At 40.1% G+C, this 18,657-nt stretch overlaps 1 protein-coding gene across 2 annotated transcripts; it reads right to left on the bottom strand.

Moving 5' to 3' along the window:
* Nucleotides 1–14,239: 14,239 nt before the first annotated feature.
* Nucleotides 14,240–18,106, bottom strand: LOC146682660 (transmembrane protein 74). Of its 2 annotated transcripts, none has more exons than XM_085446783.1 (2): nucleotides 17,816–18,106; nucleotides 14,240–17,605 (listed from the first exon to the last, which is right to left on the bottom strand). In XM_085446783.1, exon 2 carries the CDS (start codon nucleotides 17,557–17,559, stop codon nucleotides 16,789–16,791), a length of 771 nt encoding a protein of 256 aa, XP_085302909.1. In that variant the 5' UTR covers nucleotides 17,560–17,605; nucleotides 17,816–18,106; the 3' UTR covers nucleotides 14,240–16,788. The 2 variants fall into 2 exon arrangements, with proteins under 2 accessions (XP_085302909.1, XP_085302908.1); XM_085446782.1 differs by having other exon boundaries at nucleotides 17,960–18,106.
* Between the last annotated feature and the right edge of the window lie 551 nt (nucleotides 18,107–18,657).

Raw genomic sequence — 18,657 nt, 5'->3', positions numbered from 1 at the left:
TTTATAAAGAAAACTGTCCAGAATCAGCAAACAGCTGCTCAGGAAAAAGCAAAGAAGATGACATGTTTTTATTTGCCTCCAACTGAGACATTTCACCCTCACATATTCTAAGCTGAATAAAATGAACTGAGCTCCTTGAGCTGTCTGCACAGCACACGCTCACAGTGTGAAGTGAGACCGGAGGTCAGACATTTTGTCGTCTTCTTAGTAATTTATATGTAATATTGAGAGTTTCTGGCGAGGGAAAGTAAGCGCTCAGTGCTTTGATCCTACCAGCCTGATGACTTTGCCCTCCCACTGTCAGAACACATACATACACAACTGTAGACTACCATGTGTGCTGTCTGATCAAAAAAAAGCAAGCTGTAAGGTAAGGCTGTGTTTAAGTCGAATAAAAAGAAAAAGAACAAAGCAAATTCAGTGAGAATGGAAAAATACATTGATCTTGTCTGTGAATGAACTGCACTCACTAAAAGTAGCAGCTTTGCAATATACTGCAGTGTAGAAACAGCGCACCAGCTATAAAAAGATTTGCTTGATAGTAATTACGTTCTTGCAAATACAGTTTAGAAAAGCATTCCCCATTTTTATTCATCGGCCTATTGTGCTGTCAATCGCGCCACAATTTTCTGCAGGATGTGAACATGGCAGGTGTATTGTGGTAGCTTGAGGGCCATTTTGTGTTAGACCCAAGAATGAGAATGGAATTGTTTCTGCTTTATGTCTTTGATAGTAAACACACAGCTCAACTCAGCAGGAAGAATAACAGTGGTACTTTTATTTAGACCACAGCTACATGCTCAGACTACTATTTGGCTTTGATGGCTTTAAAGCAGCATTAATTGATTATTTTCTGCAGATAAAGCTGTGAATACCTTGGCAGAAGCCTGTTCACAAATATATTTACTCTGAGAACATAGCAGCATTAGCATTCATTTATACTCAGTCAGCAGTGTAACTATGTGTCGGTTTGTGCAATGTGCTTATAAAAGCCACGGGTGCAGCTTGCTAACCAAACTTACTGCTGTTAGCTGATAACTTAGCACCCAAAACAATATGTCTAGATGCAGTCGGTTATCTAGAATGCTAACTTTAAGGACACCATTATACCTGCCATACAGTGCAGGTGAACAGCATTGTAGAACAAAGTTGATGTCACCCACTCCCGCAAGTCACCAAGCACCTCGTGATTTTTGTAACCTGGCGCTGCAGCTGGGATGAAGACATGAGTGTATTATCATGTCAGTTTTTACTGCCATGCCAGTATTATATCAGAAGCTCAGAGAATCACAGATTATACAGAGGGAGATGATGCAACAGTTTGTAAAGATAAGATATGTTAAAAAAAACCTTGACAATTTCTTTGCTTTTAATTTTTTCACTTACAAAGCCTCTAAATTTTTTGGGTGTATTCATTTTAAAGGAGAGAGACAGCATATCAACCAAAAACCCAGAAAGAAAATTCCAAACAGATTACGCAAAGGTTATAGATTGATGAGTGAATAAGTTAAACAATAAATACATTTTATATAATGTAGTTTTTATCTGGATTTTTCTTTTTAACAGTTTGTCTTTCTTCATTAAAATGAAACTACCGTAAAGTTATCGTTCTTCAAATCAAAACAACAAAACACTGTAATTTGTTATGTAACACATTTTTAATAAATAAACATTAGAGCGCTTGCATTTTTGGACACATTTGTTTGCAAAGATTTCTGATCCAAGTTATTATTTAAAGTCTGGAGAGAACAGATGTGTCTGGATCCAAGCATTTAATGAAGCTTTAGATGAAGGTATCAGTAAATGTGTTCTTCAATGCCTTTGAGCATAAATGCTTACATATCAAATTCCACACCTGCAGTGTGATGCCCAAATCTCAAAGATCTGGGGTCTTCAAAATCATCACTCAAAAACCTTTGTATGAATCCATCAAACCACACAGGGCTTTACACTCATTATTGATATGACGTCAGTATACAGACATAAATTTAAAGCCCCCATGAGTTGTTTTTTCGGCCTGCAATTTTACAAAAGCAAAGATGGTTTTCTGACTCACTTGCAGCATTTACTGGAAAATTGGCCATCCTATTGTCAGTGAAGAGAAAAAAATAACAACCTAAAATTAATCTTTCACTGAGATTTTCTATTTCTCCTTTTGAGCATGACCAGGAGGCTGTAAGACTCAAAATACAGCTTAGCATCCCTAAAATAAAATAGCTACTCTAATCAGCTAATAGCTAATTATGCAGATAAACTTGAAAGAAATCATCATGGAGAGTGTTTAATGAATCCAGAAACTGCTAAAATAAAATATCAAATCTTGGGCCAACATAGTTAACACTTTAGGTAAAACGAGGTGGTTTTCAACAGGAACCCCATCGCTTACTTTATATAAAGAAAGAAAATCCAAACCAGTAGCACACCACGAAGGCACGGTGCTGTATATATTGCAGTTATGCTGCCAGAGGATAAAAATCAGACTGAAGAGGAGCTCAGTGTTGTTATCTGCATTACAAGAGATTTGAAGGAGGGAACCTGGGATTGGATGAAGTCTGTGAAGTTTCCCGCTCGGTATCCAGGCTCATTATTTTCCTGCGTAAGGAACCAGAAACAAAGCGCTTGTAAGTACATGTATTTTTTTTGCATCAGTTGCCTCATGTTTGTTCATGATGCAGATGTGAATCACCTCAGTTTGATCTGGTTTGAATGACAGACGGCATAATTCACCCTGGAGAACAGATGGGGTCTGGTGTTCAAGCCGACCGAGAACAAAGAGACGTTGTTTTTGTTTTTCAAGATTTGAAACCTGAAATGTTTCATCAGGACTTCTTTTCAAACACACAAGTCGACATTAAAGAGCACTGCCACCTCTTCCTGCATATAACCACAGTAAAGCAAAAAATATATTTTCGAAGACGAGCAGTATTTTAGGTATTGCATTACATTGTGTAATTAATCTTTTTTTATTCGCTTCAGGTTATTACCTTTGCAGCACCAGAGAGATTACTGTGTGTGTTTTCTGTGCAATGAAACCATTTACATTTCACATGCGTTATTTTGGCTCCGGCACGGTGATGGATATGTTGTCACGACGAGTCACTCACATGCTCGTGAGTCAGCTGGCACATCTTGAACTCCACAGATCTGCACTGTTCAGCCAACATCTGCCAGACTGTGAAGGAATATTTTGGGAGTACTGCTCGTTAGGTTCACCTGAATAGCAACCAAAAAACGAGAGAGAGGAAGAGAGAGTATGCATATTTTTCTCCAACTTCTGCAGATTCCGTTTCAGTTTTACAAGGAGGTTGAAAGGAATTTCATTTGCATTAATCACAGCCCTGAAAAATCATGTTTGAAAAACTCAACCGCTTCTTTCAGCATGAAAGTTTTACCTGTACGAAAACTGTTCACACTGAGGTCTGCAGCTGGGAAAAAACAGGATGCTCGTGGCAAAACACCATTATTATTTATTTATTTATCTATTTATTTGTGTCACTTGGATTATGCAGTAAGAATGTGATCTGAAACATGCCTGTAAGTCCATCTCTAAAGGGCTGAAACCCCCCAAGAAAACAAAATAAAGATTTTGGAGTGGCCTGAACTGAGATGCTCTGCATGACCTTAAACGTTTGTGCCGTTTATGCTCGAAAACCCTCCAAAAGTGAAGACGAGTGGGCCAAAATTCGTCCACCGTAATGTGAAAGACTTATCATAATTACTTGTTTGTGGTTCTTGCTGCCAACAGTGGCACAACCAGTTATTAGTTTTAGGGGTCACTTAAGAGATACGAGATGCTCGGGTTATCTTTGTCTAGTATTAACATTTGTTTGATGAAACATATACATGTGACAAATATGAAAAAACACTAACAAATAAGGAAGGTGTCAGATACTTTTTCTGGGCTGTAGTCACTATAGGGGAAATATTTTTATCCGAAATATGAGAATCACTCATCCAACATCGAATTCAACACTGCACTTACTTGGGTTCCCAGAAATACACCTAACAAATATGAAGCCAGTCAAATAAGCAGTTGTACTGAGGTTTCTCTTCAATGAGATGTAGTGCATGTGAATTTGTGCTCTGGGTGATTTTCCAGTACTGGAAACAATTGAAGTAAGAATGGTAGTATTAGCTTAATGTCCTCCTAAGCCCAACCACACTCTTTCTCATGGGGTGAAGCTCCAATATGTCCCCTGTGCCAGGGAATATTCAGGGAATAACATCCTTGGAACACATCTTCAGCTGTCGCCCAAAGGCCCTGGGAGACATATTGGTGGCATCACAACCAGGTGCTGGGGATTATCGCAGAGGCCATCTGTGCAGCGATCTCTTTCATCAGACGGCAAAACAAACAGCAAAGTGCTTTATTTCTTTTGTCAAAGCTGGAGAGAAGCAGCAACAGCTCACTGGCAGCTGAAGGTCAACCTGCAGTGATGGCTCAAATTCCCAGACACCATAGCCGTGACTACACTCAGACCTGACATGGTTCCAGTGTCAGAATCGTTGAGGCAAGTGGTCCTGCTGGACTGACTGTGCCTCGAGAAGACCAGCTGGAAGAGGCATTCAAGAGGAAGAGAGCCAAGTACAAGGAGCTCATAGAAATTTGCCAAAACAGGGTACTGAGGGCCCACTGCTTGGCCAAGTGCCAAGGTTTAGCTAGACATTCACTCCATGGGGCCACCGAGCTGCTCAAGAGAGCCATCAGGAACATGCTGCTGCTGCTGAAAAGCACTGAAAGTGCTAAAATTGCTGTGGAGCAAAAGGAACAACCTGTTGGACAGCACAAGTTCCCAAGACACAACCTGAGGACTGATCACCCAGGTGAGGGTTCATGATGTTGAAAATCCTGAAACACTGATCAAATCACTGATGTTCCACAGTAAGGTGTGTTAAAACCATAAAAGCCATCCTTGAGGTCTAGTAGGTATCTTCATCATGCCCAAACTTACAGTCTGCTCACAGCCACCTAGATTTATGTGTGTTCAGTTAATGCAAACCATAGTTTGTCTTTTCAACCAAGCCTAACATGTTCTCTGGCACAATTAACAGTACGTGCTGGCATTCATAAAAAGTATACTTTTTCCAGGATAAATGAGTTGCTGTAAATGAGAGTTGGTGGCTGGTTGTTTTCCCCTGAGGAATATTAATGAAAGCTGAAGTGTAAATGAAATGCTCTTTAATTCATTGTTGATTTTTTCTATTATGGAGACTCACGTCTGAGTATTCAAGGTATAGACCTACAGCCCTGCAGCTGCTCATGCTATGTAGACTTCAATTTCAGATGTGACATTTCTTTGTCGTTATAGTGTATTTACTTTATGTCTTCTTTTTTCTTTGAATTCCAGTCAACCAGTGATTGTTTTCCACTCGGGTTTTAGCTTTTTATAATTATAATGTTTCTGTCCTGTGGTGCTGTAGATACTGAAACATTAACACATTAACGGTTTTCCCTCGGGGCTTATTGGCAGGGTCAATTTGGGCAGTCTGGTTTGTGGCAGCACCTGGCTGCTGTGCAGGAGTGCGATTGCTAATTGTGACTGCAAAATCTATTATATTGTCTCACACTGCAAACTTTGACTGTCTCCTCATTTCTTACCCTGTTCTTTTGTGTTATAACCAGTGAGTTATTTTTATTGCAGTAATTTAGCAGCATAGATTTACAGTTATTTAAATATAACTTCACTTGTACTGGACGTCTTTACTGCTGTGTTTAATTAAATGAAATATCGCGTTTTTCTTGAGTTGTAGCATTTGTAGCACATAATACTATACCAGTAGGTGCCATGCAGAACTTTGTAGACTTACACCTAAATAAGTTGAGTTTTGTCGCTTAGAGGGAGTGTGAACAAAAGGTGGAGCGTTTGTGCTGCTGTTGTCCTTTAGCTTAGCCCGTGTCATGGAGATTACAGTCAGACAAAGATTATTTGTAGTGAAGTGATGAAAAACAATGAATAGTCTCCACTGCTGCTATTGTCTGTTTCATATGTAAGCTTTCTGATTTTTTATCCTTCCTTTATTAAGTGTACTCAGCTGTTACTCCCTTTCATATTCAAGCCAAGTGTTCAAACAATCAGCATTCTTTTGGAAGACTCCACACAAGTGTGTCTCAGTAGCCTCTGCGGAGGATGGATTCCCCATTATCCCACTCTGTGTGTGGCCAGCGAGTGCAGTGCAGGACCATAAAACCCACATTAGGCTGCATTAAACTAAGATGACCAACTGCTCGCTCTAGCTTTAGCTTACCATAGAAGGGGGCATGCACCTTCTCTCCTTGAGAAAGCAAATAAGCGTCGTTTATGAAATGCCAAGGTCTTCCTAAAAGTGGATCCATAATACTTTTCCTTACTTTCTCTTATGCATATATTGTTACAGGGGTATGTGAAAGTAATCCCTGAGACAGTTTTTCTAGTCATGAATCTGCATGCTGTCACAGAGAGGATTTCCCTAACATGGTCATCTCTCGCACACAACAAGGAACACAGGGGAAGCACCGAGACAGAAATCAAGAGACTAGAAACTAGATAACAATGAAATCAAAGACTATCAAAGATTATTATTATGTCCAAAAACAAAAACATGAAGTTGCATTTCAATATTGCCTTTCAGCATCATGATTACAGTTTCTTTTCACTCCCACTGGTGTTTGGAGGCGGTAAAAACTCAGAGATGGATATTAAATTCTGGACAAATAAAACCAAAACAATACCAACAACACGTGGGTGAAGTGACATTTCAAATTTCGGTGCGCATCTTGTTACAATATATTTCTGCAACAAAATAATCTCTACCAGGCACGAACTGTCAAATAACAAAAACATTCCAGTGGATTATTTATTTTAGCTATGTAGCTTCCTGACACTTAAAAGTAAATAAAAGAACTCCAATGAAATAGTTTTCTTTCACACTTCCCGGATATTCTACATAGTTGTGGTGGATGACAAGAAAAGCCACAGCTCCGAGAATGTAGCCTTCCTCAGTCGCAAATATAAAATATTGATTTGGATAGAGCAGCACAAAAAGAATAGACATAATCAATGTTACAAAAAACCCACTCTTGCAGTGTTTGATACTGTAAGATTGCACTCAATTGATTTCTCCAAATAAAGCCCTCTAAGGCTTTTGTCTGTGGTTCTTTCTCAGCAAACCTCCACTGAGTCAGTAAACATCTGGGATAAGGACGTCAGATGCACTTAAAGATTTAGATTCACCCTAAATAGCAACTTAAAAGGAATTAGTATTCTGTAGAAATCCTTTATGTTCTTGCTCAGGTAGGCTCTGTGTGTTCGGATTTGAAAACCTGGCAAGTGGGATAAATTGCAACATAAATCAAAGACAAGGTAAGCAAAACTGTCCTGCTGTGAGTTTAATTTACCCTCCTCCTTTCACTCCACCACCACCCAAAGTGTTGAAATATCTGTTCAGTGAATTGCAGACAGAGAGTTTACATAATTTATTTCTTAGACAGAGATGCTTCCAAATGCTCCCGTGTTGATTCATATGGATTTGATAGATCCGATTTTTTTAAGACCAAAACATCCAGCATAAACTGTGCCGGCAGACCTCAGAAACATGTGAATTATACTTGTCGCTGCACAAACATTCACAACTGAAGCTTTCAGTCATTTTGATAACTTATTTTACTACTGCAATCAACCATTTTATACTTTTTTATAGCACATTTATTTCACAGTCATGAATAGTCCATCAGCCGCACCCCTGAGGATCTATAGACATTTCTGAGGTTTTTTTTATGTGGCACCTTTAAGAAAAAACGCACACTCTGGCTAATAGATGTAATTTTAAGACTATAAAAAGCCATCACCTAGGAAATTTGTCACGGGTTTCATGAATGCTGTAGCACTGTACTGTGTATGTAATGCAAGGGTGGCTGTGCCTTTTATCTCTATGATGTATGATGTTTTAAATCACTTTTAAATGTAAAACTAAGATAACAAACTTCTTACATTATAAATATGTCGTTTCTCAACTCTGTGAAAACGCTACAGAGATAGGATGTAGTGTCTGTAGATCAATTCTTTTTAAGTGCTTATACATATATTATGAGCACACCTACGAACCAGTGAGAATAAAGGAAGAAAAGAAAACAGGTTGCTACTTTATTTTTTTTTTACTACTTTTAAAGCTAATCTATCTCCCAGCCTTGACCAGGAAAAAGGTTGGGCGTTGCAAGAGACATACAGCAATACAGGTGTGTATATTTCTATAATGCAGAGTATAATGTGTAGCGTATCCCTAATAGAAATACTACAACAGCACCTTTCATACTCTGACTGCTTTCAGATCTGCCAGAATACTAAATTAAAACAGCTAACAGACATGAGGTTCAGTGTGAGGTCTGATGTTACAGTGTTATATCTAATGAAAAAAGAAGTTAACCATGGGATAAGATTTTGTCTGCTATACACAAACTCTAAATCCATTCACAGATAAAACCCCACAATGATAAATGCAATTTACAATTATTATAAATATAATTGTTTGTATTAATTGAACATAACGATTTCATCTCTCTACACACATGTATTTGTGTGTGACTGTCAGAGATGAACAGTAACGTGTTACAAGTAATGTGTTACGGTAATCCGATTACTTTTATCAAGTAACAAGTAAAGTAAGGAATTACTAGTGCAAAAAAAGTAATGAGATCACTGTTACTTTCGCGTAAGCTCGCTGCATTACTGCATTACTAAACCGTGATTTTATTTGTGAGAATGTCTCATGACAATGACGTCCAAGCGTACGACGTCCGTGGTAAAAGATGCGTGCAGATCAACAGTTATATGGAGTGCGGGAGAGAGTACGACCACGAAGCGTTTAAAGCTCGGAAGTACTGACCTTACTTTGAGTTTGATTCTGTGAAAAGTGACAAAAACATTAGAGTCCACTGTTCACTCTGTGTGGGAAGAAAACGTCTTTCCACAGCGAAAAATTAAAGTTCAAATCTGAGCAAGCACTTAGCACGCTGCCAACGGAATGTGAAATTCACAAAGGATCCCCACTGACATGACCGCTCCGGCACCGGGCAAACCTCTGACTGCTGCACTCCTGCTAAACAGGTGAAAATAGATTTAAGAGCGACAGGACTCAGTGCTGCTATACCTTTGATTTTATTTATTTTTTGCTCTGTTTTACTTGCATCTATTTGAAAGAGTGAGTGTAAACACACACAAAAATTATTTGATATGCCGGAATGAGCAGAAAATAGGTTTAAATGTTAAACAAATTTCTTCCAGTCAGAGAATGTTGCATGTAGTTTAATTTTTGCTTGATTGATTGTGCAGAAAATTGAAATATTAAAACTAATAAAACAATTTTTAAAAAGAGACTTTGTCATTTGATTCTATTTGATATGATGGATTATGCAGAAAAAATAGAATTGGGTGAAAGGTCTATTGCTTTATTACCTATTCAGGTTGTTTATCATGTTTTTAAAAACTGACTAAGTAACTAATTCCTTTTGAAAATAAGTAATCAGTAAAGTAATGAGATTACTTTTTGGAGAGGTAATCAGTAATTAGTAACTAATTATTATTTTCAAATAACTTGACCAAAACTGATGGCTGCTATTTCTGTCTAATTTGTTTTTGTCTAATTCTTTAATAAATACTTCCACAGTTAAGTTCCATTTTAAAAGCCCTGCTGTTGGCCTCATGAGATAAGATGAGATGTATTTATACCCATATGTAAAAAACGTAACACAAGGACCGGCAGTAATTCTTTTGCACAGCCTAGAAATTTGGTTCAGATGAGACCGACACAACTGAGCAACTTAACTTAGCTCCCAGTGAGCACAGAAAAAAACTGAGCTTGATTAGTCTTGATCAAAGGTGTGTTATATGTGTGATCAGATATCTTTAAGTAAGGTACCCTACTTCAATAAGAACCAGCTGTAACCCCAGCTCTATGTTTGATCTGTTCAGGTTTGCAGACAGAGGAAGTATTTTTGGTCTTTTTCTTGCATTCGTGCAGAGGTGGATGTTCAACAGGAGACGTATGATGACAGCACCTGACACGTCTCCTCAAATGAAGTTTGCAGTTCAAAAAGTGTCTTTATAGCAGGCATAATAGAGGAAATGTGCCAGTTTTCACACATGCCACAGCTGCCATTAGAAGTGGAAAATCAAGAGAAGAGCATCTTTAGCTCTCTTACACTGAGCCATCGTGGCACACAGGCATTTCTCCGTAGCAACAGGCTGACCTCGTTTCTATGGTTATGGTGTCCCTTCTGCATTTCTTCCAGGACAACGATAAGCAAAAGAAAAAAAAGGGACACGAGTATGTGGGTGCTGCTCAACCTACAGCAGGCGGTTCACTTAATCACCACAAACAAAGGAAAGGAAGATGCAGGCAGTTTATAAGTGTAAGTTTGGAGTGAGATCAGTAGATGTCTTTCATAGCTGTCAGACTACTTAAAATGCAATAGTTATCTTTTAAAAAAATAACCAAACATAAATATGAGCACTCATTAGTGATGCAACTGATGTATTTTCATTCATATCTAATAATGTTACTGCATTTTCATTAAATGATTTAAGCTCTTTTAGGCATTTATTTCTCTCCATCACCTCTGACCTAACTTCATAAAATGTGCTTTTTGCAAGTCAGGAAGTGCAAGAAACTTTTCTTTTTCACATAACAAATGAATTATTTTACACGGAAAGGTATTTATCAATCCCCATGTCTTTTAAAGTACAACTTTAATTATATATTTAGTGAACCATATCTATTTTTGGTGGCACAGCTGTGCACTGTTTGAAAGAAAAATAGTATGTTTCTTAGTTTAAACCTGTTGAGTCATTCTGTGCATAGTTTGCATGTTCTCACTGCGCATGTTGTCCAATTTCCTGACAGAATGCAAAAAAATTCAGTGCAATCACCGGGAAACCACTGATTTTTTTTTTCCTTGTAGCAAGCAAGTTGCTGCCTTATTGCCACCTAACTTGCCAGTGTAGTCTACCTAAAAACGCTAGTTGTAGCAACAGCTATGCTTACTTAAGTTGTTTCTTCTCATTTTTTTAGCAATAACCTAAAGAAAAACCTGGTATGAATTTAAAGTTATGTAATACTTTATAGAATATTTTAATCCCATTTGGGGTTGCATGGGGAAGGGCACCCAGCAAAAATGTCTTGCAAATCCTCTTGCGGTGACCCCTTGTGGCTGGGAAGCAGCAGAAAGTAGCACACACAATGCTTCAGAATATTTAATTGGTTCAAAATTTTGGTTGAGATGAAACACGAGTAAAAGAGTTGCAGCAAGTTGAAAGAAAGCTGATTCAGCCTTTAAAGTGAAACTGATCAGTAAATATGTGCAGATAGCTGACGCTTCCCTGCGTCCCCGCAGAATTCAAGTTAAGATGCAGCCTACAGGTATATATCCGCCTCGATGGCTTTCAGCTCTGAAAACCTCCTGAAAGACAGCTTGAAAGAGGAGGCTGTCAGTTTGTGCAGGATTTGGTTTTTAAAGCCTCTGAGTTGACTGAATAAAGCATATAAATGACGTGGACGCTGATTTTATTTCCAACTTGTTATTTTTACTCCTTTTTTTTAAAGAATTTCCTCCTTTGTCCCTTCTTCACTCTCTGAGCTGCGACTGAGGCTGCCTGCCGTTGCTATGCAACAATGGGAGTAACGAGAATCATTATTGAATAAGTCATTAAGTTAAGGCAATAGTTCAAGAGAAGCATTTCAGACCAGGAGACATGATCTTACTCGTAATTTATCACATCAGCAGAACAAAGTAGGTGAGACTGTGTGATGTCCAGCGAGATTTCCTGCCAGTGCAGTCGGTGCTCTGTCACTCAGTGAGATGAGTGGTTGTGACAGCTGATGATAAGTGACTGCCAGACGCTGATGTAAAGCACAGCCACAAAGGCTTTCCTTCCTCCTGATCCCCAGTGTCCAACAGCCACACCCAAGCGCTTGACCCCGAGTGACCTCCTCAGCAATCCAATTCCATTTCCTGCTGCCAGCTGCCCTGAATGATTACTCTGACTAACTCCATTCATGAAAAATAGGGGGACGAGGACCAGGGGCTATGAATGTACGTGCATGAATGTGCATGCACTGCATGAGAGTGTTTGTCCGTCCATCTGCTGGGAAGTCCTTAGGGGTGTACGTTTTACACACAAGCCCAGCTACTGGTGGTGTTTGTGGGATCCTTTCCAGTGTGTGTGTGAATATGTGTGATTTTTTTGTTTGCTTTTTTTATTGCAGGTTTGATTTTGTGTCTGGAGAGTCCCCTGGCAAAAAAAAAAGAGAGCGAGAGAAATAAATAAATAAACAAACAAACACAGACACCAATTAAAGCTGTTGCAGTGTCCCAGCTCCTTTACATCAGCAGTAATGTGCCTGTGGAAGAAACAAGGCGCTTTAACCCTTCTCGTGCACACCTTCAACATGAGCAGGCTGTAATTTCTTATGAGCCTGAGTTAAAACCAGAGCGGTTATTTCACACGAGAGACGTCTGTATTTGTGTTTCTCTCAGCCTTTCTTGATGGCTTGAAATGAGCTGGAAAAATAAAAACGCCAATACGAATTCACAAGTGCAGCTCGCATCATAGTTAACAAATATTTAGAGATTTATCTGTTGATTAAAATGATTCATTATCCAACGTAAGAGTAATTTGCTATAAATGCCGTGTAAAATAAGCTGGCTGACCCAACACCCACATCAAACCGATCAGCTCCCATCACCTCAGGTTAGACTTGTCTGCTTGAAAGTTTTGACAGTTAAAAGAAAGTTTCACTTCCCCTATTCCCCCCCAAGAAAGAACGAAATAGATCAAAGTCAGTTGGGGGTTGCTGCATTAAAAAAAAATCCTCTCTTATTGCCAGCCTTCCAAAACAAAGCCATGCACATTTTCCACAGAGACTGTAAATAAAGATGTCTGCATCCATCAAAAAATATTCTTTGCCTTCACCAGAACAAAGTACGTGACACTTGCACCCAAGCCCCTGCGGCCCTTCAACATAAGGTTCACCAACTCAAGCAGCGCCAAATTGAGACATTTTAATATGGGAGTCTATTCTGATTGACTGAATTGAGCCAGCTTCAAGTGGCCGTTAGAGGAACTGCAGTTTTTGGCATTTATTTGGATGTTATTTGGCTGTAAGTTTGCCTGGACTGCTCACAACAGCTCAAACATGAAACAAAGCTTTCATTTGGGACAGTTACGTAAACACGTGAACTTATGCAAGTTCACATGGATGCATATGGAGGTCAATAAGTGGCTGCAAGAACAAAACAAATTAGCATAATGCTCTGTGGTGAACGCCTAATACATCAGACGATCAGAAATGCAGGATAGCATTATCGTCTGCACACAGTTTAAAGGGTATTTGAGTTGTAGTTAATGCAATTTTTTAATGATTCTCACTCAGCTTTCTGCTTTAGTGGTGGTGCGCTGTGTGTCACTTAAGTCATTTGGGTTGAACTAAACTTTATTAAATCGCATGTTACCAGTTGAAATAATATAATTAAGTTGTTTCAGCAGTTATGAAGAAATGTAACTTTTATATGACTGTAAAATATGATAAAAATGGGGAGGAGGACTTGGAGAAAAGTAAGTAAAAGAAAAGGTCTTCTGGATCATTTCTGAACATATGTTGCTGTAACTTTATTCCAGCTCCCGGTTGTACTCCCATTAGTTGTTGGGGGTAAACTCTGGGTTGTGAAATAATTGTCTTTGCTTGACTGAACATATCATAACCTTATAAACACCTCTACAATGTCATGAAATCCTTAAAAATCACTAGATTGTTATCTAGAAAACGCCAATGGCAGTCACACCCTGATCAAACCACGTCCGCACAGCTGTACAGAAGTGTTCACCAAGTGTTGAACGTTTGCATGTCATCATTGCATTACACAAATGAGTTCTTTCATGGAAGCAGTTAATTGTGAAGGTGGGTGTGGATGACCAGGAGTGGAATTTAGCTGAACGACTATAATTATGTCTTTCTCCGGAAATGCAGACATTCTGGAAATGACACAACCTTTCATGGATTTATGAATAGTTTGTGGGTTTCCATTAACAATGAATTTGACTGTTTTTGTTGCACTTGGAGTCACAAATATTACTCAGTGTATTAAAGACTTTTTAAAGGTAAGCACGAGTCTTTATTCTTGGCCTTGGAGGCAGTGGAATTAAATAAACTATGACTAATGTGGACCTTCTATTACCAGGTTTTCAAATACTTTAAAGGGGGGAAAAAAAATAACTCAAAGCTACTTAAAGCTGGAAAAAAACATAACTTTATTACTGGTGGGACATTTTATTGTCTCTAATTCCCATATACATAGATAATTTGATGTTAAAATTAGACATTTTCTGCATGCTCGTAGACAAATCTCAAAATAAGTATACCAACTGGGAGAATTTCTAATGAACAAGGGCTGGAAAGACTAATATCTCTGCAGACGCCAGCCCCAATAGGGCTGAGTGCTTTGCAGGTTGCGTTGATTTAGGAGTCTGACTTTCATGTTTCCACTACTGTGAATACTGACTCTCTTACTATGCAATACCACTCTCTCCCACACATTTAATGCAACAAGCTCACAGCTGTTATATGAAAGCTATGGAAAAAGGCAATCCGCGGAAAACGTGAGAAATAGTCCGCTGCTGCAGATAAGAGAAGCTTGGGAAAAGTAAGAGATTCTCAACACTTCATCCCAAAATAAAAGCATCTAAGAAAAGCATTTCTCTCCCTTCTAAATTCAAGAAAGCGTCACCCAACGGGTACCCAACTACTCCTCGGGATGCTACATTAAATAAGGACAGATTAGCATCAGAAATCGACTTAATATTTCATACACAGGTCAGCGGATTGCACCTATTTAATTACATTAACGAGGTGAGAGAAAGAAGGTCATGTGGAGGATAATGTAATCCTGCCAGCCATAAGCACTTCCAATTATTGCACAGCACACATGTCTGCACACCCCAAGCAGGGGATAAAACTGTTTGTTCGCAGCTTCTTTTGTGAGAGCGGGCGATTTTTCGCTTCCTCCCCTTTCAATGCAATGTGACATTTCACTCTAATATTGCAGCTGGAATGGTTTGGTTCTTTTGATAAGCGGCTTGATTGAGATAGCTGTTGAAATGCTCTGGGGTTGTTTTATTTTTCACTGATTCACATGCCTCCCATGAGCAATTAAGTAACTCCAATTACCAGGAGAGCTTTTCCCCCAGGGGTTTGTTGATTCTCTTTCTGTCTTTTTCTGTCAGCGTTTGAACATCTGCAGTCAAAACCCCCAAGTGTATCCGGCGTACACTGAGCTTCCCCGACATCGGTGCTCAACCACAAAATCTAATTACACCTCCTGTGGTATTACTATTTGCGTCTCAACAAATCTGAGCAAATACAAGCATCGCTTCACCAAGCCACATTTATGTCAAACAGAATTTCCAACATGGACTCATGCTATTGTTATTTTTCTAAGCCTGCTCTGCACAGCTTTGTTAGTTGTAATTCAGCAGGGTTCTGTTGCTGACAAGGTGGAAACTGAAGGCTACAGATCTTTAGAGCACGACACCACTCCTGGTTCAGGTTTGCAGCTACAGCATACAGGCTTTTCAACACACAAGTATGTGCTGGCATTTAAAGTGTTTCCTGAAGTTGCAGCATCATTAGCAGCAGCGGATGCAGTGGTAAACAACAAGTTAGGTCAGAGATCCTCACAAGGAAAACCACCTACGGTACCTCCAATGTAAACAAAATATTTATTTCAGGAAAGAATACATCGTGGTTTTAGCCTCAGAAGTCTCGGTGTTTATATGGCACATCACCGTCTATACATACCCAAAGAATAGATTGACATTTGCTCAAGTCTATCTTAACACAACACTAGCATGCACACATACTGGGTGCACGAAAACATGTCTTTGTTTGCTGTAACTGTTCCTAATCTGAGTGATGGTGGACTAAAACCACAATCCCTTTTCACACATGAGTAATGGAAGCTGACATCAGGCTTCAGCAGTCTAAACTGACCATAACAAAAATCAAGTTTCCCTCATTGTGTTTTCGCTTCAGCGGATGGATAAAAACACAAAGAGTGATGCTTGTTTTGACTGGGGTAACATATTAGTGCTCACAGAGGCGTTCAAGAAAACTGAGGAGGCCCATTTCATTAAATCGAATGCTCACTTGTGATGTGACCACTTATTTATTTTTTGGTATTTCCTGCACAACTGAAAACACAAATGAGAAAATGATAGCCACCATTATAGCTTTCCAGCTTTCAGTGTTTTAGAAACCTGCTGTGCAGTGTTTTGGTTTTGGCACATTCAGTGCATCTGTTGCACAGCCTGGGCTTCCTGACTGTATTTCATGCTTCACCGTACCTAAAGCAACTTACTGCTATCAAATAGCCCTGTGAGTTCTTCAATAGCTCTGTTCTTTTGGACTGTATTCAACCAAATCAAACTACTATATTTAGCCTTATTTTTATATATATATATATATATTTCTGCATCTACCCAGAAAGAGGATTGTGGATTGTGGCCCCTATCATCTGTACTGAGATTGGATGAGCTGAAGGGACAATAACAGCAACCAATAACTCCCATATGCGGAGGACTGTATTACAACAGACGTGAAAAAATGCAAGCCTATCCTTTCAAAAGAAGTCTATCTATTAACCAAAATACTAGCATTAGCTGTTAGAAATGAAAAAGGCATTAAACCTGCCGATTATAGGACAGCTCTGACAGGATTTTCTAAGCACTTTCTGAGTCTTTTCCGCTTGTCCTGTCCATAATTTCAGCTGAGCACTTCTAAATCCTCGTCAGCCACTGACAAATGTGAGCAGGATTCCCGAGTGGGGCTGGAGCCAGCTCTCAAACTGATGGATCCGTACAACTTTGCTGCGTGTTTGGAATAGGCGAAGGCTTTCCTCCTCATCATCTCCCCTTTCCACATGGAGATCATGAGCAGCGTGGACAGCAGCACGCCCCCGAGGGTGAGCAGACACAGTCCCGCTATGACACACCGGTCCAGATGGGCTCCCACTCTGGCTTTCTCCCTCTCTAGACGCTCCATCTCCCGGGCGGTCACAGTGTCCGGGTCCACCCGGACGTCCCTGGGGACCGTGTAAGCTATGGCGACCAGAGAGATGCCAGTTACCAGACAAGTCACGGCGATGATGAAGCCGTAATCCACAGACTTCCCCGAGTCCTCAGAGGAGAGGTCGTCGTCGGACAGCAAGTAAAGTTCCGGGATGTCCTCCTCCGCTTCCTCCATTACCTCCTCCTCCTCGTACAGTTCACTCGAGGATCTGCAGGTTTCTGGACTCGCACCTATCAGCTGGACATCATCAGCATCTTCATCATGTTGGTGTTTGCAAGTAAAAGATGTTTCCGTTTCCTCCTCCGGACGCGGAGCTCCCCTGATCTCTGTCCATGGTGCTGAACACTCTCCTCCGCCGGGATGAAGTGACTTTTCACCGCTGTCACCGATACTTTCTTCATCTAAAACCAGGGAGACGTCTCTGGGATCCGGCTGATCAAAGTAAAACAGTTCCAGATCAGCCATTTGGGCATGGGCTGGGTTTCCCGTTTTATCGAGCCCATGCGTCCGTCTGTGGAAGTGAAACACACACGCACACGCAAAAGAAAACAGTAAGATGTTTAAACTCGCTGAACTTTCATTATTTACAAGGAAAATCTATAGGCTGCGCTTCTCTCACCCGTGGGCATGCACGCATTTTAAAGTGTAGCGAAGGAAGTCTAAAGAATAATTCAGCGTCAGACAGTAAAATTACAGGCAATAAAATAGCTACACTGCTTACCAACACTTAAGCTTTTGCTTTTTTCTGGCTTTCAAATCGCTTTCCCAAAACACTTAGTAACCATGCGACGCCTAATAAATCTAATTCCAGGTAATGTGTTCCAATTATACGCTATTAAGCACCAACATGCGGTCTGCTGAGTACCTCTCTCTCCGTCTGTGGCCGCTCGCTTCCCCCGACTGATTCTGCTCCCTGGTCAATTAGAGGGAAAGGTTTGGCAGACCCCTCCCACAGCCAGACTGGGCTCCGGCAGACCGCCTTATAATGCTTATTACCGAGCCAACTTCAGTGTTCCCCGACACATACAGACCACTAATCAGATGAGAGGCAGGAGGCGGCTGAATGCGCGCTGTGGGCAAGTAAAGAGCTGAAACACTTCAAATTAAGGTACGCTTTCTCCAGGCGCTTGTCAAAGTTGCTAAAATTTTTCATCCACGAATGTCAGAAGCAGATTTCAATGCAATCCGGTCAACAGCTGAGAGACATTTTAATCCAAAACACACAGGGCGGCGCTGGAGGAAAAGAGAGAGAATCACCAGCCGGAGATCATGAATGTTTACGCTTCATTACAATTCATCCAGCAGTTGAGATGTGACCAACAACTCCGTGATACTTGGCCTTTACTGCGACCCACGGGGTCTGCAGTAAATGCAATACATCGATAGTGGTTGAGATGCCCTGCAACCCTTTATTGGAGGTCAGAGGTCAAAAAGCCTTGTTCTGCTGGAAGGTTTCTACAGTCATATAAAAAAACACTAAAAACGAATAACGAAGATTGTTACATGCCGTAAGCTGTCTATCAAGGCTGCCTTGTTTGTGTGGATCTTTTACTTTTTGCAAAG

Source organism: Copadichromis virginalis, linkage group LG22 (genome assembly GCF_057382275.1).
Source record: "Copadichromis virginalis isolate Kocher_CV1m ecotype Utaka linkage group LG22, C_Virginalis_male_GT1.1, whole genome shotgun sequence".
Taxonomy (NCBI): Eukaryota; Metazoa; Chordata; class Actinopteri; order Cichliformes; family Cichlidae; genus Copadichromis; species Copadichromis virginalis.
Note: the sequence above shows the minus strand (reverse complement) of the source record. Positions and strands in the feature narration are given on the sequence as shown.